Source organism: Coloeus monedula, assembly GCF_965178545.1.
Source record: "Coloeus monedula genome assembly, chromosome: 8".
Classification (NCBI taxonomy): Eukaryota; Metazoa; Chordata; class Aves; order Passeriformes; family Corvidae; genus Coloeus; species Coloeus monedula.
Window position 1 is genome coordinate 34,917,941 of NC_138788.1, and position 27,733 is coordinate 34,945,673.

Here is a 27,733-nt window from a genome sequence, read left to right on the forward strand (position 1 = left end):
TTATCAGCTACCATGTAAATAAAAATTTTCAGCTTATTTATTAATTTCAGTCAGAAAAAAATACCATAATTACAATAAAATCCACACGTAATTACAGCCACAGAATTTAAGTAAGCTTTTACAGCACTGCATTCAAACGCGCCCTTGGCCAGATTAAATTGTCTCAGTTTAATCATTTTGCTTCTTAGGCTTAACATAATTTTCTCAGGTGGAATAGATAAAAACTCCCAGTTCAATACTTGTTTCTTTAGAAATTCAAGACATATTGATGATTGGATTGTAGTAGTGTGCAGGATGTTAGAAAGTTGATTATTACTGAGTTTAAAAAGATAAAAAGCTCTATACTGAGCATGTTTGACTAAGACCACTTTTACTAAATTGCACCAGGAAAGTCCACAGCTGTTGTAAACTTCCACGTGGAGTTGATGCCAAAGTCAATGGGAGGTTTGTACGTCAATAAGGGCAGCTCCAGAAACATTCAAACTTTCAAATTCAAAGACAGCAAGCTAGTTTCCCTGGAGAAACAATCCAAAACATAATACATTTAGGATGTCTAGTAAAAGATGGAGAATACAGCACTGGACTTGTCTCATGATGCTTGTGTGTCACAGTCAGTCACTGGTTGATTTATAACCCACCATGAGCAATAAATCTCTCCCTTCGTATGTGTTTAAAAATTTGTCTCTCTTTCATGGTGCCTTTCTTGTATAATTAATCCTATAACAGAGAATAGATATAATTTCCCCTTCCTTGCATCAGCTCTCTGTCATGTTTTGACCATCTGAAGCAAGCAGGAGTTGTAAATGCTGGTGCTTGACAAACTGCCTCAGAACACAAAATAAAAATAGCACCCCAGCATTCCCTGATGACATTTTATGGGACACTCGAAATGCGATGCTGTGGCTTGTTAAGTGCTAGATATTCAGCTGAATTCTTATAGGCAACTGGCAAAATTTTCTAAAGTGTGTGTCTCAGTGATGAATGTAGATATGAGTAACCATCTGTCTGCTGAGTATTATCTGTACTATACAACACTCTGAACCGAGTGAGGTAAAATAACAGTGGTAAGTGTAATGCACAGTATTTATTATCTCTGCTCATGAAGCAGAACTGTTCTCTTGTCTAACACGTGTGCAAAGGGGGGGGAGGAGGGGGGATTTCCATTTGTTACTTAAATATTTTCGAAAAAGTTTGTAAAGTTTGGCTGCATCCTGTGCCCAAAATCTGGAGCTGCATGTGCAAAATCTGGGCAGCTGCTTAGGCAATATGCAGTTTTCTGTTTGTTGGTATCTGTGACCCATATGCAATATCTACTCCTCACACGCATGTTCAATTAACATTTCCTTTCTATCTTGTAAATTTGGCAGGCAGAGCACTGGCAGATGATTAAGAGAATGTAGCCCACTGTGTCATTTTGTGGATTCTGAGCTTTTTCCTTTGTTCATTTTAACGGTTTTTATGTAATTTCAGAGCCCTAACTGTGAGCTGTGATCCTGGTTTATGTTATGTTCTTGAGCCAGCTTGAATGTGAAGATCTGGGTAATTGCATTTGGCAAAACCGAAGAGAGGCTGAACAGGGTTTGTTGAACAATTATTAGGTACTAGGCCCTCTCCTGACATTAATCAAAATAATGGTTGTTTCACCTGAGGATTGGGTCTATTAGATGACTTTTTCCAGGTTTTATACATGTCTGCTCAATGTGTACAGCCCTGCTTTTTATGGTATTTACAAATGGGAGGATGTAGACAGGATTTAGGGAGTCCCTCTGGTGTGTAAGTTCTCACTTCCAATGTCAGGCAACCACAATACTCAGTAAGTTCTATCCCTGTTCTTCCTCTTTGAGAAGATCACCCTAACAATCTCTTTGCAGTAGCCCCAAATCAGACTTTTTAGAACTTCCTTTATGTCTGAAAAAAACTAAAAGCTAGAGATTAAAAATGGTCCAGACAAATCCTTATGAAGCCTGACGACTGTTGCAGCAGCAGCCACTCATATCACAGCACCACAGACCAGCTGAGGTTGGAAGGAACCTCAAAAGGCCCCCAAAAGGCCCCCAAAAGCCACATCCCTGCCTCTGGCAGTGATTTACCCTCTCAATTTTGCCAGTGCATCTAGGAAATGATCTTGGTTTGCTTCAGATCCAAAGTAAAATCTTCTGGCAAGGGTATTTTTTTAAAAAATAACTTTGAGAAGACATTTTAGACTTAACTTCAAAATCAAAACATTTTTAAGAGGTTCCAAGAGTGAGGCAGGAATGGATGTGAGTGGGAGGCTGAGGGTCAGGGAGGTTGGGAAGTACAAAGTGGCTTTGCTGCAATGGTATGGGATTCCTTGGCTGCAGTGGGATTTTCCCAGTGCCCTGTTTCCACCCCAGGAGCTCTCCGAGTCTCTCAGATATTCACTCATTCCAAAGGAAAAGGTGAAAATCCTGTCAAAGCCCTGTAGCTGTGCCACAGATTGGGCTGAGGCTGCAAGAGCAGCACAGCTGCCACAGGAGGATCCTTTTGGGTTTGGGAAGACTCTAATGGTTTTCAGATGGTTTATGTGGAAACTACTCATGTTTTTTGAATGACCAGAGAGTCTAATTCTCAAAGTCCAAGAGGTTTAGATCACTTGCAGAATGTGAATTTTTCTGGACCTACATGCCTCAGGTTTCAGAGCTCCCTTACCTCTCTTAATCCTAAATGAAGAAGACTCTGAATTCCCTGTCCCATACAGTTTTACATGTACAGTGAATATCTCTGGAACAACCCTTTGGAAATTGCTTTTCACTGCTGTTAGATCTGTCTTCTCCCCACTCTCAACGTTCTTATCATTAAACAAAGCTTAAAAGCAAAGACAGAGACTTCACACCTCTGTCAGCTCATTGTTATTTGACTCTAAAAATCACTGATCAGCACGGAAAGCTCAGTTAGGTCCTGATCCCAGAGTCACTGTGTGTTTGCTTTGCTGGGTTGTGAGGACTGAGCACAGGCTTATGTGGCTGCAGAATCAGGGATTATGTCTTTGTAACCTCCCCACACCTGAATAAGTCAGAACAATGACATTGTAGCCTTAAATCTCTTTATTTTTAATTTGCTTTTCATGCTTTCAGCATTCAATATAGTGAAAATTTTTGACAGGTGACCTTTTTTTTAGGAAAACCATCCTGCTCCAAAAGGCAACTGTCCCTCTTGGGGGGGTATAAAAGTTTACATGGAGAAAAGAGCTGCTGAGTCTTTGTAAAATGTCAGCTTCTTCCCTGTACTCCTGGTGTGTATGGTGTAAATATGTATTTAGGATTATTGGGTTTTAAGCAAATACTGCTGATCTAATGAACTGGAGAAGCTATAGTTTATCTCATAGGTCTATATTTCTAAGGAGGAGGATTAGCCCTACAGACTTTAAGTGCCCTTCAGAAATGTGTGTGCCAAGAAGCAAAAGCGTCAGGGGTGTGACAGCAGGGGTGGCAATCGTGGAGTAAAAGAACATTTTTGGTTGAAGAAATGCTGTTTCACAGGGTTTCAATATACCCAAAGGCACGAGCCCGTATGGCTGATTATTTACACACAAAGTCATGTTAGGAAAAGGATTTCCATTTGGAATTGTTACTGAATTATACAATCATAGAGTGGTTTGGGTTTGAAGGCAGCTTAAAGATCATCCAGTGCCACCCCTGCCATGGGCAGGGACACCTTCCACTGTCCCAGGCTGCTCCAAGCCCTGTCCAACCTGGCCTTGGGCACTGCCAGGTATCCAGGGGCAGCCACAGCTGCTCTGGGCATCCTGTGCCTGCCCACCCTCACAGGGAAGAATTCCTTCCCAATATCCAATCTAAATCTCCCCTCTGTCAATTTGAATCCATTTCCCCTTGTCCTGTCACCCTCTGCTCTTGTCCAAAGTCCCCCTCCATCTTGCTGGTATTAGAAAACTGTTTTCTAGTCACTGTAGTTCTACAATTTCAGCTTTAAAACAAACCTCTTTTAAAAGTCATGCAAAGAGCAAAAAATTGAAAGTCCCCATTCCCTTGGGATTTGGATCCAGTGCTTTTGAATGAAATGCCAGAGCATCCCAGTGAGATACCAGTGGGAATGCAGCAGGCCCATGGTGCAGAGCTGGCTGCAGCCTTCCCCTTGCTGCCCTTCCCCTCGCTGCCCATCCCAGTGTCCTGCTCTGTTGTATTGCACTTGTGTTACGCTGAGCTCTGGAACAAAAACTTTAAAAAGCCCTGTCAGATACCAAAGTGTTTTAATTTACCTCCTGACCACTAAGTCCTTGTGCACAGACAGGTAAATTCTCCTCCTGTTTTGCTGATGGGATCAATGAGCAACACAGGGAAAAAAATACAAAGTAAGAAATCTCATCAATTTAATGACTTTTGTGAGGAAAACGTCAGTAAAACGACTGGTGCCCTCAGGGTCACACAGCAAACAAGTGACAAGGCTGGGGACAAGTTCTCTGTGCTCTGTGTCCAGCCTCATTCAAGTGAAATAAAGCCACCTGCATCAGCCAGACTAAAGAATGGGTCTTTTTATAGAAGAAACCATAGGGCTTCCCAGATAAGATATTTTAAAACTATTACCACATATTGCCTTGGAAAATAGAAATAGGTAACTAAGAGGTGCCTTGATTATTTATACACATGGCATTTTTCTAATCCTTAGAATTTTTTCCACAGGTTTTTTTGTTTTTGAAGATTATTTTAGGATTAAAATTTCCATGTTTGGCTATCACTAATCATTCCCTTCTGAATTCTTGCAGGAATGTAACCTATTACCAGTCCTTCCAGATACAGATAGATATAAACATTTGCCCCTAGATTAGACTATTAGAAGATTATTTGATTTAAAAAAAAATTCTAAGGAGCTGGTTTTACAACTCCTTGCTGCAAGGACAGTGGGGTTGCTTGGGTGAGTAAGGACCATTCATATCATGACAGGTATAAAAGGTTCAGTCTGTGTATTTAAAGTATTTTGTTTTGTTTTGCAAATATTGAAAATAGATGGGTTCCTATTTCTAAAAGCACCTAGAGCCAGTCTGAAGGAAGGTAGTTATGAAATAACATTGATAATAGCTGCTGTAGATAGGGCATGTTTGATTATATTATTATAAATATACCGCTATAATTTATTGCATTTAACTTTTTTGTATAACAATGGGGTGTAATTGCAGGGGCTATTTATTTTGGGGGGAAATGGGAATATAAATGAAACCTTTCTAAACTGCATGGATAAAGGGATGCACAGACCTCTTTGTAATCACAACACATTCAAGAGTGCCATGAGGTAACATGGATTTTAGGGTCTCGGGTAAGCTAAACTCGATAGTCTCCTAAGAGATATTCCAGAGAAACAAATCCATTCATGCAAAGGCAAACACATAAAATCCTCTGTGTCTGCAGTTAAAAGGAATACAACAAAATCAATGTTAATCCCGAGTGCAGATTTTGAATAATGGGGCCTGTGCTGTCTGTTCTGTTTACAATGGCTTGTGCTTTGTGGATACATATCAAATATTGTAATATATTTTTATTACATAGAGTTAATGGTTAATACAAAGTGACATATATAAATAAATACATACTATATCTGTATATTGTGATTTTGTTTACTGTTAATGAAATGTGATTCTGATAAATGACTTGGCATGAGCTATTTTTTCATATAAAATTAATGTTTTAAAAAGTCTGTTTCACTTCATTGTTGCAAAAGTCAAGCCTGTGGTGTCATGGCAATGATGTGACCTGGTCAGTCCCTCCTGTTTTTTGGAAAACAGTTACAAAGTGCATTGCAATGTAATTTTACTTAATTCCAGTATGAGCAACACAAGTGGAATAATTGGAGAATCTGAATATACAATGCTTATGTCTAGTTTTGGCAGAAATGTTGGGACTTAGTACACATGGTTGTACTTAGGTTTAGCTGTTCCCTGATGTCCTGAGCAGGTTTCAGAGTTGGTTTCAAGGTTTGGGGGATTCCCTCTTCCTGCTCCCTGAACATCCTTTGCCATTCAGAGTTCCCACAGAAAGGCTGAAGACTCTTCCTCAGCACCACCCAAGTGGCAAATTTCCTGCATAGGGAATGTCTTCTGGTCCTCGCTGAGCAGAGTCTTTTATTTTCTATGTAAAACCCAAATTCTTGGTCCTGAAACCTGTTTTCCTGCTGATTTACAGGGATTAATCATTAATACTTTAATAATGACTAATGGATTTTAATAACAGCATAGAATCAGAGAATAGTTTGGATTGGAATGGACCTTAAAAGTTATCTCATTCCACACCCCCTGCCGTGGGCAGAGACACCTTCCACTCACTGGAATCAGCACATTTCCAGTCTTCTCCCCGTGATCTCCAGACAGAGATTTGAGTTGAAGATTAAATTCCACTCCAGTGCACAGATTAGGCCTCTTAAGGGCTCTTTTGCTTCCCTTACAGGTGTTAAATCTCCACTGCAGAAAAGCAGAAGAGATCCCAGAAGAGCTGAAACTTCTCAGACATGAAATAATTTCTGATTTAACCAACACCATAACTTTGTGCTGTGTCTTTTTTTTTTCCCACTTCCCCCCGTTATTTTAAATAACTATTTTCCCCACATTTCTCTGTGCATGCCCCACCTCCCTGCCAGGCACACCCATTAACAAGTGTCTCCACGGATTAACACCCTCCTCTCACAAAGGCTGGCAGGGCTGGCTGAGGTAAATCATTTATTTATTCACGTTCAGCCTGTAGCCACTTTCAATTTACACTGAGAGCAAGGCACAGATCGGGCTCCAAACACAATGCTTTCACTGCTATCTTTGAAAGGAGAAGCTGGCTCTGCAATCCTCAGTACAACAAGCATGTTCTCACATGAGGGAAAAGGCATTTCCCGGAATCACAGCTCCATCCTGGGCTCCAGGCTCAAACAAACAGGCAGAGGAAACCTGCGAACACCATGTGAGGGATTCTGGGACGCTGCTCCCTCTCTGAATCTGTGGGAGGTTTTATTTTGCTCTGGTCTCCATTACAACTTTTTTTCATCCCTTAGGAAGGACCTAAATATTGTCTTTCACAGTACAAAGGCAAATGCAAAGGCATATTAATTCCTGGAAAGTTTCGCCTGGAGATTTAGCAGAGACAGAATAATTACCCTGGAAAATGCAAGGAAGTGTAGTTTCAAACGACTTGCCATCCATATCATTATATAACTTTTTTCTTTTGCCAGCATCATGCTAGAACCAAGTTAAAAGCCTCATGCCAACTTCTGCTGGCCTGGCTTTGGAAGGAAAGCAGCTGCAATGCCAGCAGACAGTGGGCACGTTCCCAGCGTGGCAAGGCCCCTCAAACAATGCAAATATTTATTTTAATCCTTTGTACTTAGTAGCACATGCAGCATAGAAGAGAGGCCCAGATAGAGCTGTAGGAGTCCCAACACAAAATAAAGAGCTCATGTGTGTCCCTGGAGGGACCTGAGCCACTCTGGTCTCTGACACTGGGGCAGCACAGCAAATCTCAGCTCAGCACCAGGGGCCCAAGAGGCATCTGAAGGGAAAAGGTCAGGAGCCATTTAGTGTTTTCTGGGACATTTGATAACAAGCAGCTGACCTAAACTGATGTTCATCCCCTTGTGTGGTTGTACAGACTGTTTTCCAATGGTTGTGCTGGAATATGCTGGGCAAACATCATGGAAATATCCATTTTGGTCAGAGGGATGGAGCCCCTCTTCTCTGGAGCCAGGCTGGAAGAGCTGGGGGTGTTCACCTGGAGAAGAGAAGGCTCCAGGGAGAACTTAGAGCCCCTGGCAGGGCCTAAAGGGGCTCCAGGAGAGCTGGAGAGGGACTTGGGACAAGGCATGGAGTGACAGGACAAGGGGGAATGGCTTCAAACTGCCAGAGGGCAGGGCTGGATGGGATATTGGGATGGAATTGTTCCCTGTGAGGGTGGTATCAGTTAAAAACCATTGCCCCTAATCCTGTCATGAGCTGCCTGTATACGAAGTCCCTCTCCCTCACTTTTATAAGCCCCTTAAGGTACAGAATAACCCAGAAACAAACAGCAAACCTGGCAGGACTCTGAGGGTCCAACTTGACCCGCGCTGAGTTTTTTCTGAACTTGCACGGAAGAGCAGATCCAAGGTTGCTCTTTCCTACATTAATATTTACAAAGGCCTACACTTTTTCAGGATTGCAAATTCTTGTTTTACCACTATGAGAAAAAAACCCTGAGATTTAGAGGTTTTAATATATACAAAGTCATCATTTGTTAGTTTTTACAAGGCTACTCTTTCCTTCCATTTTTTTTCTGATATAAAGATTGCTTTCAGCACTTTGTCATCTGTCCTCATTTAATCCATTTCAAAATTTATCTTTGCAGCATGAAACGTTGCTGTTGATCCCATTAAGTGTCTTCTAATAATTGCAGGGTTTAAGAAAGCTAAAGACAAAAACTGACTGAAATTAAGCTTGAAATGAATAAGAACATGAAAAAAAAAGAGTAGGAGTATGGTAATTACATGCTTATGACTGTGACATTAGGCAAAAGAAAACAGAGCAGCAGATGGTATCTGAATCTAAAGAAAAATGTAAATGATGATGAACTCACACCATGCCCTAAATAATGGTGTGTTCAGCAGCAGGTAGATGTTCTATGTAAAGAAGTGCTGCCTGATAATCAAGGACATACATCCAACCCAGGAGGGACATACTAGCATCCTTTATTAGATGAAAAATCACTTTATCAGTTTCTGTGTACTGCAGGGCCCTTGCCTTGCTTTCCTGGCCATCTCTACCATGGTGCTTGTCAATAAGCTCACATTAGTGTTGATATTTGTCACTGGCAGTCACACAAAAGCATCACCTCCTCCTGTGACCTTGGTAGCCTTAACACAGCTATTGCAGCCTGGGTCGGTTTGTTAAAGATATTTTTACTCATGCTTTGTCCCTTCTTTGCAATGCAAAAGAAAGAAGAGGAAGGGAATATACAGCTATGCATTTTTTTCATAGATATATACTTCTATATTTGAAGCACATATAAATATGGATGGGCTTTACAAATGTATTCTTCCAAAGGAATAATACAAAGGCAATAAAATCTATTGTCTGTTAAAAATTAGTCAATTAATTTTAGAAAAGATATTAGTATTCTGTAATTGTAATTTCCACTTCTGCTACCTCAAGAGGACTGAAAGAATATTTCTGCCTAGCAGCAAACAATGAATATACATGGACAGTGAGATCATCTCAGAAGAACTTGTAGTTACTTTGGATTGTTTTCTCCTCTATTTTTTGGGCAGCTTTCAGAGAGTTTTTCCAGGGACTGAGGCTTGTTCTTGTTATGGTAAAAATAAGCAGAGTAGATTGAGTTGATTAGGTGACAGAGATTCTACCTGTGCCTTTCTAATTTTACTTTTTCGGCCTCCATAGCCCAGATTCCATGTGTGTTCTGAAATCTCCATCAATTTTAGAGTCTCTCAGGGCGAGGCAAGTATCCAGTGTGGCCCCACGGCTTCCCAGTCTCATTCCCCTTGCCCAGCTCACCTCTCCACCCCTGAGCTTCCACTCCATGGCCAGGAACAGCAACACCCTTTTATGTTTTGCATTATGCTCGAGAACTTCATTTCACCATCCCTTACCATGTATTTTCTCTTTTCCCTGTCCACCCCAATTCCCACCAGCTCTTCCCAAGCCCCACAGATTGGCTGGCAGGTTACTGCTTGTTATTCCTTATATTTTGCTGCTTTTAATGGATGCAGGTGCACACACTGCTGCGCTGCTTTCCCCGGGAGCCCACAGTTCTTAATCATCCTATTAAAGTGATTCTGTACTTGCCATCATTTTCACATTAAGATGATCTGCTTTAACTGCACACACAGAGATGTTCAAATTATTTGTTGTGAACAGCTGATTGAATTTAGCTCTGTTTGCTTACAAATTACCCCCTGCCTTTTTGAAGGGGTAGAGAGCTGCTGAGTCACTGAAGTTATTCAAGATATTTCAGGTATTTTGGGCTAGAGGGGCACAAGCACTGCTGCTTACAGAGAGCTGATGTGACAAATGGTGGCTGAAATGCCAGGGGGCACTTTGCAGGGAGCACCTCAGCCGGTGGCAATGCCTGATCTTCGAGGAGGTTATCAGAGTTCTTACCTTGAACAATTCATGTGTGCACAAAGCTTTTCTACAGCGGCAGTGCCACAGGAGCAGCCTCAGTGCTAACCATTTAAAAAAAATGTTATTGTCCCTGCTGTGGCCACAGGACCAGGGCAGTGACCGTCCCCTGTGCTGGCCTTGCTGAAGGACCCCAAATGCTGCGTCCAGTACCTGGCCCTTCATGACAAGAGGGATATTGAGGGGTTGGAACCCCAGGAGAGGCTGAGGGAGCTGGGAAAGGGGCTCAGGCTGGAGCAAAGGAGGCTCAGGGGGGACCCTGTGGCTCTGCACAAGTCCCTGACAGGAGGGGGCAGCCGGGGGGGTCGGGCTCTGCTCGCAGGGAACAGGGACAGGAGGAGAGGGAACGGCCTCAGGCTGGGCCAGGGAAGGTTTAGGTTCTACATTAGGGAAAATTTCTTTATAGAAAGGGTTGTCCAGCCCTGGCACAGCTGCCCAGGGCAGTGGTGGAGTTCCCCATCCCTGAAGGGATTTAAAAGCTGTGTGGATGTGGCACTTGGGGACATGGGTGAGGGAACAGGGGACATGGCCTTGGCAGGGGGAATGGTTGGACTCAGAGATCTTAGAGGGCTTTTCCAGCCTAAACAATTCTATTCTCTGAAAGGCTCTATAAATCTAAGAAAACATGTCAAATTACATTTTTATTAGTAGTTTGTTTACAGCAGCACCCACAATGTGCCAGACCTTTTATAAACATCCAGGTGTGCACGGGTCATGAACTTTGATGTAGAAAATCCTCCTGCTTTCCCTGGGGGAATCAGATAAAGAGTAACTCTTGGCAAGCTTTGGGATACTGATAAGGAAGTCTATCAAGTGCAGAGACAAAGGGGTTGGGCAGTTTGATCTTGACATCAGCAGGCTTTGTATGGTTTCAGCAGATGAGCACCTGCTCTTGTTTCCTCTCTAAAGTCTCTTTACAACCTCACATGAACTGTGGCCAAATTCCCAAATAATGCAAGGTAACATTTTCAGATGCACAAGTCACAGGAGACCCCGGGGTTCTCTTCAGCACTGTGGGGGCTTTTGTTTGGTTTCTTTTCTTTTCCCTTCTTTTCTTTTTTCGATGGTGGGAGGGATGCTATAACCACTATTTTACATCCTGAGTTCTTAGGCTTGCTGAAATTCGAGGAGATACAATCAGGGAAGCTGATAAACACACTGGAGACTCCTACACTCTGCTCTGGTTGTTACTATATTAAGGCTGCATTTGTGCAATTTGGGGTTTCTAATGTGGAACAGTTGGCAGCTCTGCAGTGCTGGTGCCCCCTGAGGGCTGCCTGCCCTCTTCACTGCTTCTGTCTATGGACAGTAAGCACAGGAGCCTGTGTGCCCACATAGGGCACACAAACACACTCCCCACTGCTGGTGTGGCTCACACTCATTTCTACTTCGTCATTCTTAACATCCTAGTTTGTTCCTTCCTTCCCATCCAGAGTTTAACTTTTTTCTTTCTAATAACTGGCATTTATTTTATTTTTAATTTGAAATAGTTGATTTCAACAGCCTCAACAGTTCATGTCAAATCACAAACTCATTGAAGGAATGCTTCTCTGACCATCCCCTTTCCTACCCTGGGCTTTTATCAGCTTTCAGGTCTCTTGGTGGGGAAATACCAAGTCAGCTTTCTGCCAGATCCCGAATTTCAGAGTAATTTTCTGTTCTATGATAAACTAATTATCAGCATTTGCTGAAATATAATTTGCCACCATCTGATTCTGAACTCTCTGGCTTGCACTGGGAATCTTGAAATGCCACCACTTAAGACATCCTTTGTTGTTCACCTCAGTGGCTGCTTCAGGAACAAGGACTATGTAAAAATTCAGGAAAAGGCAAATTTATTCAGGAGAAATAGGGGAGTAGAAGATTTCAAGGATGGAAATGAATCCTCATTTCCATGCTTCAGCTTTTCCTCTGTAAAAGTAGTTCTCTTTCTCCTGCTCCAATCTCACACTTTTTCTGGTCTCATTTCCCAAACACCAGACCCAAAAATCTACTAAGTTCCCCGCAGAAGACAGGGATGAGTTCTAGGGAAGCCCTATTGATTTATATTTATATTAAATCAATCATGCATCATTCAAGGTCTTAATAATACGTCTAAAGACTTTGATAATCTGAAAAGTGCCCTCTGGAGACTCGTACTGCTTTAAGAATGATGCATTGCTTCTGAAGCCGAGATGGAAATTCAACAATTAATTCTAAGGACACTTTCATTAGAGAGCAACTGATTTTAAAATGCTGGATTTTCTCTAAATCAGGTATGTTCTGCACACAATGCTGAGGGTGCATTGACTGAGGGTGTTGACATCAGGACCATCAGTACCCAAATTTACAGTGACTCAGAGTCATTAAACTGGTCCTTGATGATCTTTTTAGGGCAAAAGTCACAAAAAGTGGGCAAGTAAAACCAGATAAGTGTCTCTGAAGAACAACTCTCAAAGTTCTAACACTCAAGGAATTTGTTTTAGTGTTTAAAAATGACCACATAGCAACCAACAGCAGCAAAGCCATTTAGAATTGAACTGAATAAGGAGATTTAACAGCTTATGTCTTTCTGCTGGAGCTGCTGATTGATTGTCTCAGTCCTTCAGTGCAATCATTGGGGTTTTGAATGTTCCCAGAAATCATTATGTTCATTACAGTGGCTCCAGCTGCCCTTCATTAGCCAAATATAGAAAAACAAGGCAGATACAGGGCAGATCATAGAAACAGAATCTGGTTTTCCCTTCACTTCCCACTCCTCTCCCAATTATTCTGTAAATTTACCCATTCTGCTTGTGAGGACAACCTTGGACCCAGGAGCTGCTCCCTGAGCCGAGCCAGAGCTGTGACCAATGCAAATTAATGATTCTATTCACCTGTGAGTTATGGGACTCACAAAACTCTCTTAATAGCAATGTGAGTTTAGCACTTTTTACACTGAGGCCATGTGACCAGACCAGATCCTTGTGGTAAGAAACAGATCTCAGATTTAAATCCCACTGGTCTGGTTAAGTGAGATTACGCTGCCATTGCTCCTTGTTAACCCAGGTATTGAATTTCTGTCACATCTAAACCACCAAAAGTAATTCCATTTTTCATATTTTTACTTGCTGACAATAAGGCTGGATGAATATTTAATCTCCAAATGACAGTTTACTCTGAATGCTCTTTTTTGCAGCTTTTGGGACAGCAGAGTTAATAAGAATGATTGTGCTGTTGACATAAGTGATGTATTGGATTTTAGAAAGCAGCTGCTGCAAATTAAGGGAGAGCTAATGACTAGAATAATTAAAATATCAGATGGTTGAGATTACTTAGTGTAATAATAGTAGGTGGGAATTGTTACTGTTTTCTCTGAACACCACCAGTATTTCAGGATATACAGTGCAATGCTCTTTTGCAGTTTTTTTGGTGGAAAAAAACCACTTTTAAAAATGCTGTTGTAAAGTGGAAATGCAAGTGTTCTCTCCAGATGGGAAGCTGGCACTCCAGTCATGCTGCAGGGACCTTCCCTGATGAAGGCTGGACCTTCCCCTGGAGAGGCAAGTATATAAAAGGTGTCTGGTCTGAAAATCAGTTTAGTAAAGAGCTGAAAACTGTGGGATATTGGTTAATCCAGCCTATGGAAATCACCCAACACCAGGGAGGGGAAGGTGGATTTAACATCTCTGAGTGTGACACCCCAGAAGGTGAACAAAGGCACTCAAACACCTGAAAAGGCAGATTAAATTTTAAAAACTACACCTGTAAAGTACCTTTGTGCTCACTGCCTAGAGTCTTTTTACAAGCTTTCCAAAATCCAGTTATTGTCATTTTTTAGTTATGAAAACATTCATTTCCATATTAAGCTGAAATGTTGCATCAAAAACTGTTGAGTCAATATGGCCCCTCTGAAATACATGAAATGTATTAAAATATCCTTTACCTTCCTACTGAGCAAGGAGCACACCACGAGCATGTGAGCAATGTTTAAAATTTTAATGGAAACTGTAATCTCTATTAAAATCAAATAGAGTCTCTTGTCAGGTTAAGAGGACAGAGAAACCACAAAAGTGATCAACAAATTGGCCTCCAAATCTCAGCGTGGACTTGGTGGATTTGTGAGCCTCACCTAGCTACAGAGTGACCATGGATGCTGCAAAATGTTGATTTTATCAATGGAAGATGGCAGAGAATGCTTATTTAGTGACAAGATTGCATTCACTGTGATGGCTTCCTTGAATGTAAATTTTGCTGCTAAAAAATCTTACAGCGTTACAATGAAATACAAAAATGTCATCTGAAGTTTTATGACCTTCAAAAAGAAATTAAAGACCAGTTAGCACTTTAGATTAAATGTATGGATATGATTTAAACTTGGAATATTAAGGAGATATCAGAACAAAACACTAAAACTTCTAGAAGTTAATCACCTGATGCCAAAAGGATTCACAGCTGTTTATTGAGGACTAGAAGGAGCCAAAAAAATGTTTGTCACTATGATAACACAAAGCAGCACAGGCAAAAGTGGTCCTAAAAGTATCCATGAAATAAATGTAAAAATCACTGACCCTCTCTCCATGTGTGCAACTGCTGCAGTAGGAGAGGAAAAAGGCTTTGGAAAGTTGTATCCTCAGTGAGTGTGAAGCAGCAGAGCTTCTCTGGGCTCTGGCTGGAGGGCTGGAAGTGTGCACAGAGCTGTTTGTCCTGCAGCAAGGACACACCACACTTCATACAACTTGTCTGTGCTTTTACACTTCCCCCTCTGGCTTGTGGCTGCTGCCTAAATTCACACAGGGACTGGTTATGAAATAAAATGTAAAAAAATCTCCAAACTTGGGCATTTTCAGACCCACAGCAAATGTATCTCATGCCAGTTTTTAAAGGTTAACTGATGGAAGGCATTGGTGTGAAACCACTTGTATTCTGTTTCAAGTTCATCTCTGTTTTGGTGTTTCTCAGAAAGGTCAACCACCTGCCGCAGCGTGATAAAAGAGACAAGTAAATCTGGCTGGATCACTGTCACTCACTGCTGAAATCCACACTGTGGGGAGATGTCCCAAATTCCATGAAAATAATGAGCTGAAGTTAGAGGAAAAAACCCACAACCACACACGGGTAAGAGAAGGGAAAGTAGATGGTGACAGAAGCTGAAAATATGTGACAGGCTTAAAATAGCCTATGAAAAAATGTATTTCTTAACTAGCATAGACATTGATTTCATTCATATTCATTTTCATCATGTTTTACCCACACAGAGTTCAACCTCTTGGTAAAAGTCATACTCACATATTCCTAAAACTCTGCTGCTGCCAGAAAATTAAACTTGGATTAGAGATTACCAAATTACACTACATTTACACCAATGTGTTTAAGCAGATATAATATCAGTAGATTCCCAGCTTGATTCACCCATCCCTGGAAGTATCCAAGGCCAGGTTGGACAGGGCTTGGAGCAACCTGGGATAGTGGAAGGTGTCCCTGCCCATGGCAAGGGGTGGAACTGGATGAATTTTAAGGTCCTTCCAACCCAAACCAGTCTGGAATTTGCAGGTACTGAGAGCTGTCTCGGAGAGAATACTGTACTTGGAGTTATCAGGAGGGATGAGGAAAAATGAGATGATAATTAAACCAATAAAAATGAAGAGCTGGATAACCTGACAGGGATAGTTAAGGAGAAGCCAGGCAGCTCCCACTGTGTTTTATGATTGTCAGGGCTCTGCATGGGAGCAGATGACTGATGGCTGGTATTATCAAGCAGAGTGGAATATCTCCTGTTTTAACCTTTCATTTGTTTAACCTTTCCTGTGAGGGTGAGGTTGTGCAGCTGAATTTCTTATTATTTGGAAGGATTGTATTTTTCTCTTTCATATCAGGGACAATCAAGATTTAGCAAAATTCTCACGTAAGAGAACTGTTAAAGGCTGTACACATGGATCTGTAATTACAAAAGGGCCGTATCCACCCTCAAGTTTTATTTCTTGGCATTTCTGCAGGGTTGTCTGTTTTCCTACAACACTAAGAAGAAAAGAGATTAAAAGCACAGACTTTAGAAAAAATTACCTGTTCTAAAGAGATGGAAAAGGCAGATAAATTGAAAACATTAGTATCCAGATTTACTGGTTTGTGGTTTGGGTCTGTCTGAAGGTTAAATAATGGTGTTGTGTATTTCAAAGGAAAGGAACATTTTAACTCCCAAGTGCATAACTACAGCAGTAAATGGAGTACACATCAGATTGGTGTAATTACATCCAGGGCAGGCATAAACATCTCGGCACGAGATATTCACTTATCTGAAATTCCTGGTAAAATTCCTTGGAGCCTGAGTGTTTTCCAGTGCTGGACAATCAGAAAATAATTGCACAGACAAGTCCACTTGACAGCTATTAGGCCATTTATTTAGGAATGCCTGGACTAAAATGGAGTACAGTCACCTGCAGTAGTCCCAGTTCTGCTGTGCCCAAACACGTGTAAGCACTAGTGACAGCCAGGAAAGAACACCAAAGCCACTGTCCCCAGCACCTGAGGCCTTCAGCAATCAGAGTCCATCCAATCTTAGCCAATGGATGTCCAAGAATTCCCCATCAAATCCACTTCTTGTTATCAAATGAAAAATAATTTCTCATTGAGAGAACCTCAATTCTGAGAACAAAGCCCAGGAACCTTGAGGTTTGTAAAGTTAAACTCTTCACACCATCATCTCAAGGTAGAAAGAACTCTCCTGCCAGGACAAAGACAGTGGTTTCCACCTTCAATCCAATTTAAATTTGGCTATTTTGTTCCACTTTTGCCTGTGCATTCCAACCACCCCTGCAAGATGCCTTTGTGGGACTCCAGAGAGAATCCACCCAAAAAACTCCATTCATAACCCAAAAAATCTTGCGTGGTCTTGGTCTATTGTGGTGATAATGAAATCTACGTATGCCAATGATCAAGTCAAATTTAACTGCAAACAAATTGCCTGCTGTCATTATTCCATATTCCAAAATTATTTCATGTTGTTACCTGCACAAAGACATCATTAATCCCTTCTCAGCTTTCAAGAAAAAAAATATCCCTTCTTCACAAACCGCAGTTGTATTTGCTACCCAAAAATATGTGCCATACAGGACACTGTAAGGGTGGTAAATAGGGTGAAATTAGTAAAATATAATTCCACATGATGGAATGATTGGATGAGTTGTTTACTTCTATTACTTAATTGAAATGATACTGACTTGGAGGTGTTCCATAATTTCAGTCACAGAAAATTAAAAATGCACTCTTCTGTTTTCTTGGAGCCTTTGCTGTTATTTAATGGTATCTGCAGGACAAGCACGGGCTGGAATTGTCTGGGAAATTTAAGAATACAATTATTTACTATGCGAGGGCTCATGATTATATTTTTCATTCTGCAGTCTTTTGCCTTTTATGTGTTTCCTACATTCCTTGACAATAAAAAAAAAATAATTAATACAGATGGCCCATGGTATTTTTACAGTAAGTTTTCTACTTGCTCTTTATTTTTCCTTCAATTTCAATGATATTTTGCTGAATGTCTTTTCCAAGAATCCTATCAAATTGGCAAAAACTGTAAATAGCAATCAAAATGTTTAAAACAGAATTGTATTTGGAAGAGTTTACTGCAGGCTTTCTACCAAGCATGTTAAGAGATGTTTATTTAGTCACAGACTGGCCAAAATCATGCAGCTGACCCTGGGTTTTTAGGTATAATTTGGGTCATAACATTGAAGCTAATGGAGAAAAGTTGTATTTTCATCAGCTGACACTGTGTCCAGTGTTGGGTAATTCTTTCCTAGATGTGGTCTGCATCTTTCCTGAACCCCAATCCTGTCCTGCTGTATGATTTTGTTACTCAAAAGCCAACAATAAAGCACAAATCCTGCTCCCAATGAGGCATAAGGCCAGAAAAGCAGCAGCAAGATGAGCAGGCCATGCAGAGGAACCCAGAACGCCTTGCATGTCACAGAAGACAGCGGCATGAGATGTGCAGGAACACAAAAGGCACTTCAAGTCAGGCCAAAAATCAAGAAAAAAGGTGGTATCAGTGGATTTGTGAATTAAGCACCTCTCAGTGACTAAGCCTCTCTTCTCACACACATGACACAACTGGCTGTATCCTCAGGAAAAGCTTTGTTCAAGTCCTTCTCCCACATCAGGGAAGAACTGCCACGCCACAGTGCTGCAGTTGTCCTGATCCCATAACCTTTTTGTCAGGTTTGGTTCATGGAGTAAAACTGCAGCCTTAAAAATCCCGAGGAGGAAACCCTCCTGGCATTAAACTCTGGAAGCACAAAGCATCCTTAAATCTAAACAACCCAAGCAGGAAAGCAAAGGTGGGTTATTCACTGCAGACTTTTTTCCTGAAGTATAGAGCTTGTCTAAAGGGGAACTTCCAGAGAAAGAGAGGAATTTTGACACAAGTTCTAATCACATTAAACAGAAGTTGTCCCCTCTCAGCTTTTCCTCCCACATGAGAATAAAACATAAAGAGTGCCAAAACTTTTTTGAGTTGCAACAATATACCAATTTTATACTTTAGATACATTTTTCAATTTTTCATTTCAATTTCATTTCATTCTTCTTTATCTCTTTTTTGTCGCTGCTGTTTTTATCCTTTCTTTTCAATTTTTAAATGATTAAATAACCCAACAAGCAAAACATTTCATTCCAGGTCAACTCAAAACACCTTCCTCCATTCTCCCTGTCTCTCCCCTCAACCCGGGGCTCCTTTTGGTTCGACTTGAACTTCATTTCCGATTTTTTTCCCACCAAAAGGAGAACTCCCCCCAGCATCCATCCAGCTCCACTAACAGAAAGGCCTCGTGCAGAGAAAAATGCATGAAGAGATGGGCTATGTAACTCTCACTACGACTACAGCCAGGCTGAGAGAAGCAGAGCTGGGGCTGAGCTCTATCGCCGCCTCTGCTGCCACTGCCGCGCCCGCTGCCGCAGCCGGCGCGCGGACAGGCTGAGGGGCTGCTTCCCAAACTTCCTCATGATCTCCTTGATCCTCGCCAGGTTGGTCTTGGAGATGGTGAAGTCGCACTGGGTGGCCCCCATGTCATAGCCAACCTCGCAGGTCTTGGTGGCGGCGGTGTAGCCCTCGGCCTTGACACCCACCACGTACTCGCCCGGGTTGAGGAGACGCCAGTAATCCCCGTCGGCTCCTGGTGGGATAAACACGGTTTTCAGGACTTTGGTCCTTTCTCCTTGAGGAAAGTGTTGTTTATAAAGGCATAGAATCGTTGAGGTTGGAAAAGACCTCCCCAAAAGATCACCAAGTCGAACCACCAACCAGCACCACCACCATGTTCACCACTAAACCGTGTCCTCATGTGCCGTATCCACACATTTTCTGATCACTTCTAAGGGTGGGGACTCCATCACTACCCTGGGCAGCCTATTCCAGTTCTTGAAAACCCTTTCCATGAAGAAATTTATCCTAACATCGAATCTAAGCCTCCCTGGTGCAACTTGAGTCCCTTAAATGAGGACACAGAATCACAGGGGATAAACTGAGTTGGAAAGGACCCACAAACATCACTGAGTCCAACTCCCAGCCCTGCACCATTCCCAGGACAAGTCCTTGGCCATGGGTAAGAAGACACCACAGGCAGAACCTTTCATCCTCACACCAGGAGGCTGTCCAAGGGGCTGCCCCCATCACAAGTATCCCTCCTCCTCCAACCCAAGAGGAAAACACTCCTCAGTCATATTTTCCAAATGATGAAAAAGGCTCCAATCCAGCTGTAGATTTTTGGCAGTTGGAAAGGCCTGAAGCAAAATCTGGTGATTCCCATGGGGTATAAAAGACTTTTCCCAAATTAATCGTAACTGAGGGATGCAGAGGAGCTCTAATGAAATACCCACATCACATGACCCTGACCAGACAGCCAGGACACAGATTTTGGTGCTATTTATTGGGAAAAGTGTGTCAATACATAATATCAACTCACTTTGAGATGTAAGTAAATATCCCCTGCTATGAAGCCTTACATTGGGGTTTACTACACTGATTTTCCTATGAAGGTCAATTCACTAGGATGTTTAACTACCTGGTTAAATGTAAATGCTCAAACCAAGCTCCTGTAATCAACTAAACTACTCATAAAAATGTATTTTAACACCTCATTGAATCAGGAGTTTTTGGTCTCTCCTTTTTCCTCATGAATGATCTCAGATATACCCATTTTATGTACCCATATGTGCATCAGGATGGTTTTAGCCTTCTTTTAAATATGATTTTAACCACTGAGTATTCTTAGCTGTGAATTGAAAAAGGGGAAAAACTATTACCTAAAATTAGTTTTGCACTCTGTCCTGGAAAAACTGCCTGTGAATGAAAGTACATATTCAAATATGCAATTCCATGTATAAATAGAAATGGAACATCTCCTGCATGAGGAGGGGTTGAGGTTTTTTAGCACTGATGAGACCTGACAGCCTTACTAACACCAGCCTTGGCTCACTGGCAGTGCAGACTGTAGCAAAAACTGAAGATGATTTGCATAAAAGTATTACATTTGGGAAATGATCAGACTGGTCAGCCTCTGTTTAAAGAAACAGTATTTTAATTTAGAGTTTGGTAAAAAAAATGTGTTTGCAAACAGCAAGTGTTAACAAATGGCAATATCGACTTTACCCTGAAAGTGCAGTCTGAGTGTGCCAGATTTGCACCTGATCAGGTCCATTCTTAAATCCCAACTTGCTCAGGTTTTCCCTTCAGCAAATTGGACCACATTTAGGGTGATAATCAGGTCCAAATTTTCTGTTTCTCAGGACTTGGGTGCTTTTAGGAAAGGCTCTAAGAGAGGCTCTTTATTCAGTTCTCCTTCACCACTGGGTCTGTTGGAAGCTGAACAAAAAGCCAAACCATAAATCTGCCCAGGTTCCTCATATTCACCCCCAAGGGCTCATTTTTATCTGTAAATGCTCTGGCAATACCCCAGGGCAGGCAAAGGGCTCTGGATCACCCTGTGTGTGCCTGTGATCACATCCCTGCTCCTAGCCTGGCTTCAGCCCCAGGGCTGCAAACCTGACCCACATTTTTCTGACACATTTAACAGCCAGTTCATCACAACCCCACACAGGGCCAGGAATAAACCTACACATTCACACCCCACTGGGAATTTATTACAAAGCTGGGTATTAAGCCTTCAGCAGGATGCACTTTCCCTCTTTTCCATTTACAAGCAAGCAGACAGGAGTATTTCTGTCAGCTGTCAGTGCCCAGAATTTAATACCAGCCTAAAAGGTTGGGGTTTTCTGAAAATCAGATTAAATCCAGTAGGTAAAAAAAAAAAAAAATCAGAACAGATGGCAAAAAGAAACACAGTTAAAAACACAGATAAATTTAGTAAATAATAGGTTTGCTGAAATAATAGGTTCCAGTGGGAGCAGGCTGGAGGCAGACTGCATCCATATCCACCTACTGGGGCTGGAAAAGGATTGCCATGTCTGCTTGGATAAAAAACCAATGCATTAAGGAACGAAGATAGCATTGCTATGAATTTAATATGTCAGATTACTCCATATATTCTACAACTAAGAGAAATATCCTTTGAGCCTGGTAGGACAGACCTTAGTTACAATTATGCAATTGTAAAAGTGCAAAAGCAGTTTTTCCACTTAAATGTACTGAATTCCACTGATCTAAATACATTATGAAAATCTTTCTAATGCTCTTTTACCTATAAAAGACTCTCCAGGAAACCTGGCCATAGTGCTGCATACCCAAAGCATGTAACAACTTAAACTCAACTTTTCTGTATGGACCAGGCAGCCAGGAATGAGGCTGGAGAGTTGTAATACCAGAATTGTGCTTAGCTTAGACTAATTAAATAAATATTTAATATATAAAGATATTAACTATTACTAAATGCTATTTCAAAATCCTTGGGTTTTGGTACATCAGGTATACTGAAATCACAGCAAACTTACCAAAACATTCATAAAAACTTCTCTGGACATGCTGTGAAATCAAATTAATTATGCTTTGGTTCAAAACATCTGTCTTTGAAGTCTGGCTGTGACACAGAAGTGTTTCACCAGGAAGAAACTGCACATTTCTCCATCAATACATACTTTGGCATTTCCCAAATTGTAGAAAGCAACCCCCCAAACTGCCTTTGCACCATGGTGGGGGAAAAGTGCAATTTTTTATCCAACTGAACTCTTTTTCCAGAGTTTTTCTCGTAGATTCCAGTCCTTATCTGACTGTAACAACATGGAATGACTCAGACTTAATCAATAGTTACATCTGCATCGAGGGAAAATGGAATAATTTCCCACAAAGCTCTGGCTCTTGGAATCAATGGCTTCAATTAGCCCATTAGTGGTGTTAGCTGAATGTCAGCATCCCTCGGTCCATAAGGGATATTGTATGGCCAGGAGAAAGCCAAACCGTGCACTTTTATTCCAGTCCACAGGAAGAGGCAAAGAAATTTTCTCAAACCCTTAAATGTTATTAGAGGGCTTTTACAGACAACTTTTGTCTGGCTCTACGGGGCAGCTGACCATGTTAATGCATCAGTGAAACAGCAGAGCTCAGCTCACTTGAAACAAAACTCATGTGAATAGAGATAGGGGCCATAATTCTTCTCCTGCCTGGCCTATTTTTACATCAAGGCAACTCAGAGGTTTAAATGGATACATTTTTCATTTTAAAAGGTATAAATGAAAGAAGACTGCTGACAATTTGCCTTCTTTCTCTGGAGTTATACATGTCATTTTAGCTTTTTGGCTCCAGCACAAATCCTCTGGTTTCAGGGACTAATGAGACGTGTATTGTTATCTGGATAATATGAAACAAGATAGAACTTTTATGTTCTCATCTCCACAGTGATTCCAGAGTGTGAGCTTAAACGTCTCATTAAAAAGAAAAATTAAAGGGAATGAGATAAGTACTTTTATTTTTACTAACAAGTGCAGATGGCCTTGAGCCACGGAGGCTCAACAATAAGTCAAGATGTAAATAGCTGCAAGATTCCCCGAGTGTTACAAGGTGGGTTTGGGGATCTTGCACATTTATTGCACTTTATTTTTCTTTCACATGACAATCCAGAGTACAGAGAGCTGGACATTAATCACATATTGCATTAACTCAGCCTCAACCAGAGCAACACATTAATTCTGTTAACAGAGTAATACAACCCACGCTTTATGGCAGAATTTCAGCACTGCCAAGGCTTCCTAGACAAGAAAAAGCAGCTGATTACTTTAATTCCCACTGTCATTTCCCAGTGGTCCCATTTTGAAATATTTAAGGCAGAATCATTATTGCCTAATTAAATATCTGTCATTCAATGCTTTTTTTTTACAATGGAGACACAGTCGCACTGAAATTAATCATAAACTGTATATTCCAAGATTCATTGTTGGCTCAGATCACCTCCTGTGGCAAACATTAAACCTTTGGAAATCACAAAGCTCTATGATATTCCATAGCCTGAAATCAGTTTATGTGTCCAAATCTGCCACTCTGTACCTCAGTGGCAAAGCACATGAAAGTGGAAGCAGATGAAGGACACAGAACACCAGGAAAGACATAAAAATACATCACATTAGTGTTCAAAACACATGTGGATGTGGTACTCAGGAACATGGTTTAGGGGGGTTGTTTTTTATTTTTATTGGGTCTTTTTTACCTGTGCGAATGTCATGGTTAACACCTTCCACTGAAATAACAGCATTTGGAATTCCCTTTCCATGCACATCTTTCACGATGCCTTTGATGCCACGATGGACCTGTGGAGAGAATAAAAAAAGCAAGTAAATATTGCACAGCAATGAGCAGTAGTATTCCCAGGAGCTTACAATGAATCATTAATTCCATAAGTGAATTATATTTTCGTATTCCTACTTTATGGCTCACAAAATTGTAAAATATCATTATTAACCCCATAGCAACCCTTCAGGCATTAACCTGTGAATCAGTTGGTGAATTTTGTTAGGATTCCTGAGGCATCAAATTCAAGATACAAAGAACAGATAAAGCAACAGACACAATATGGGGTTTTTTTTCTAGCAGCCCTTTCTAGCAAGCTCAGCACTCACATCAAATTTTCAGAAGCTTCATTCTTTTATTCCCTGAAGTCAGACCAGCCTGGCTGAAGAGATATGTCTATCAAAAATACCAATAACCACATAATTAGTCACGCAGGAGAAATAGTAGAAACCTTAATCTCTCAATCTGAGAGGAGTTACCCCTCTGCTGAATACCTGCTCCATGAAAACAATCAGGGACTCGCGGTTGTTTTCCCACTCTTCGGGCAGCTCACTCTCGTGGGGATACTTGTCACAGCCAACGTAGATGGAGAGCTCAAAGCAGTTGGTGTGCAGGTAGCTGAAGTCATTGATGCCTGTCAATAGTGGGGAAAAAGGGAACAATTTCATTTCGTTTTTCATCTATTGATCAGACCTGAGATTTTATGCCAATTAATGTAACTTCTGCAAACACAAGTTGGGTATTCATGCAGCTGGCTCGGTCTGCAGAATTGGAGGGGCAAAAGGTTTTTAGAGATGCCACATATCCTGTAGCAAAGCACCAGAGTGTCCAAGGCCAGGTCAGACAGGGGTTGGAGCAACCTGGGATAGTGGAAGATGTCCCTGCCCAGGGCAGGGGGTGGAACTCGATGGGCTTCAAGGTCCCTTCCAACCCAAACCATCCTGGGATTCTACTGATGGAGAAGATGGGGTCACAGCCAAGAAAAAGGTCTCTCTCTTCAGCAAAAACTTGTGCTTTGCTTTAAGAAAGCACTAAGCATCCCTAACCCTGGACATTGCCCATGGAGCAGCTCTCCCTTATGAGTGCCCTGCCTAGAAATGGAATTGTCTAGGGTGGGCTGCAGGGAGGTGCAGCTGTTAACCCAATTTATAGAACCCTGAATGCCAGGACACAGAGCAACGTGGTCACAGGGATTGTTATGGGAAAGTGATTTATCAGAGCAGTTGGTGAAATAGTTCCTCAGTCTGTTTTCCTCCCTGAGTAATCTAACTGATACAAAAGCCAGAAAAATCAATTGCTTGATGTTACATATGGTGTCTGTAGTTTGTAAGAAACGAAAGGTGTTGCAGAAGACTGGGATCTGCACTGCTGCTCTGCATTAGGGATTTCCATTAGAAATATGTCCTAATCAAGCCCCAGGAGCCTCAGTGCCTGAGTCTCCGAGGAGTTTCAGTTTAATTCTGCATTACAGGGACCACTGTAACCTTTGCAAAGGTCCTGAGCCCTAAAGAGCTGTGTGTCCTTACAGACAGATCTCAAACACTTCCATTTTCCAGGTTTCTCTCCTGTTTCTCACCATTATTTTTCCTGCTTCTCAGTTCTCCACTATCACATAGATAACAAGATACAGAGCATGAACACAAGATGAAGAAATTCTGTGAGCTTCCTTTCTTATTCCACCTGCATTTCTAATAAGAAAATATTTTAAAATATGTTCGTTAATGACTATTAATTGTTATGTTTTAAATGGCAGAGATTAACAGGATTTGCATTCACTGAGTTCTTCTGTCTGGGAAGAGTTAAACCAAAATCTCTGTTCCTGTCCAATTACCACAGAGCAGTAGTCAAGTATTTAATGAGCCCTCAGTGCCTTCTGGAAGCAGAGCAGGAGGATTATATAACACAGATGTTAAACTTTTCACTTTTGTTGATGGGGAAAGCCTAAATATCAGCCAGTGGCATATGCTACTCTTCATAAACGTGCTTCCCCTCCACTTGAGAAACAGCCACAATTATTTTCCCCTCACATACTGTATTGCATTCTGATTAATCTGCTGTGAAATGTTTTGCCACACACAGTAATTGCTCAGTTTTAATACATGTATTTAAGAAAATGGCTTAACATTGCCAAGAGCGGCTCTTTCCTACTGCCTGAACATGCAAATCCAGCCTCAAAACCACTGGAAATAAAATGAAACCAATCTCTTTTTTGCCTTGGTGCAGTTCACCCAGTGCAGAAACTTTATATGTAAGATTGCTGAAGAACTTGCATTCACTGCTGTTCAAAGAATGCGCAGGAAATAACATGGCTGGGTGTTAAAGGCATGAGGAGGTGTTGGGTATCTGTGGTGCACATGCTTCTCTGGGGGCTGAAAATAAATTAGAAAAATCCCATCTAAATTTTCCCATGGCATGAGCAGTGAGAAGTTTCTGTGCAGGACCACTGCAAGGACACAGATGGGCAAGGAGAGAGGGGATGGACAGTTTCAAGGTGTGGTACGGAGAGGAGATGCCACCCACACCAAAGGATGGGTGGGAGAGCATCTGCAAGCACTTTACTGGAAGTCTTACTATAATGTAACAGAGCAGGACATAAATCATAATTAAAACATAATCAAGCAATAAAACAAATCAGATGAAACAAATCCAATATGTAATTGGTCCTAAGAAATCAGGGTAATACTCAGCATCTATGTTGTCCATCTTTACTTAGGGTAACTCAGTGTGACAGCTGTTAGTGACAAGGCCAATGCCATCTTTTCTGGATTGATTCATAATGATGTTTCTTGTAGCACTTAGGAAAATTAAACTCCTAAATTAGATAACTAAGTGGTCAAGTTAGCTCTCAGAGTGTGCTTTAGAATTTGCAGAAATGCATAGAAATGTACTGTCAGGCCTACGAGTTCATTTCCCCCAAATTCATCCAACACTTTTTAAACTCCTGAAAAAATATTTGTAAAGCTAATTCTTGACTGTAGCCTTTAAAGGCCAGCCAGCACTAACTTCACACAGGCCAACATAAAAGCCATAAAAGCCATGTCCAAAATCCAGAAATGTTTATGCAGTGGAAGTGCCCACAAGCTCCAAACACGAGCCAGTTCCAGCAAAACCTGGCCTGCACAGGCACTGGCCTGCATCTGTTTGCCATTAGTGCTGTTCCTGTTGTCAGCCCACTGGTGGCTGATGCCTGTCTCATTTCCTAATTTCAGGGAATATATTGTTTGACTGATGCACTTATAAAACACCAGGATTTTGAGCAGAACTGTGATGAATCAGCAGAGTTTCTGATTCCCAGCCTGCTCCAAGTGCACATCCAGAGAGACAAATGTGCCTAATGCTGTTAAAAATGGGCTTCTAATTAGGCTTTCCTGGAAACCAAGGTTTTGGCTGCACCAGGGGCCAGGGCTTCCCCTCTGTGCTCCTTAGCATGGTGGCAGACTTGGGTGTATGGAGATCGATCCAGGCTGTGAGTGATCCTGGAAGAATGCCTGTGGAGCCCATGCAAAATTTAAGTGTAAGGATGTCCAGGTCTTTTAGAAATAGGACAGTAGCAGACAAACAGAGGCTTTTTATGGCGTATTACAGCTCCGAGTGAATGGGAATGGGGGCTGATCTGTGGCTGAGTTCAGTCAGCAGGAGGCTGAAACCAGGATTTCCTTATCTGAGAGCCACTGGAATCTCTCCCTGAAGCCACTGTTTCAGCCCTGACACTGGTTCTGATGTGGGGCAGTAGTTTTCTTGTTGTCACCTTGTGAGATGGCAAAGGCTGACAGGGTCCCCCCTGCCAGTGGGTTTGGACTGGGTTAGTTTCTTCCTGACAAACTGCCTTGAGTGCACAGAGTTCTTAAAACTAACCATGTGCACACGCATTTTGGAAAAGTTGGTTGGAAAAGAAGCAAACACCAGGTATTAATGACCGTAATGAC

At 41.6% G+C, this 27,733-nt stretch overlaps 1 protein-coding gene across 1 annotated transcript in view; it reads right to left on the reverse strand.

The window, feature by feature from the left end:
• Positions 1 to 18,991: 18,991 nt before the first annotated feature.
• Positions 18,992 to 27,733, reverse strand: part of CPXM2 (carboxypeptidase X, M14 family member 2) — a gene marked incomplete at both ends in the record, with an annotated part of 65,477 nt that continues 56,735 nt past the window's right edge. The window contains 3 exons of the mRNA XM_082286368.1: positions 18,992 to 19,248; positions 23,728 to 23,827; positions 24,302 to 24,441. Coding sequence (XP_082142494.1) covers positions 18,992 to 19,248; positions 23,728 to 23,827; positions 24,302 to 24,441 — 497 coding nt within the window. The remainder of the gene's footprint in view (positions 19,249 to 23,727; positions 23,828 to 24,301; positions 24,442 to 27,733) is intronic.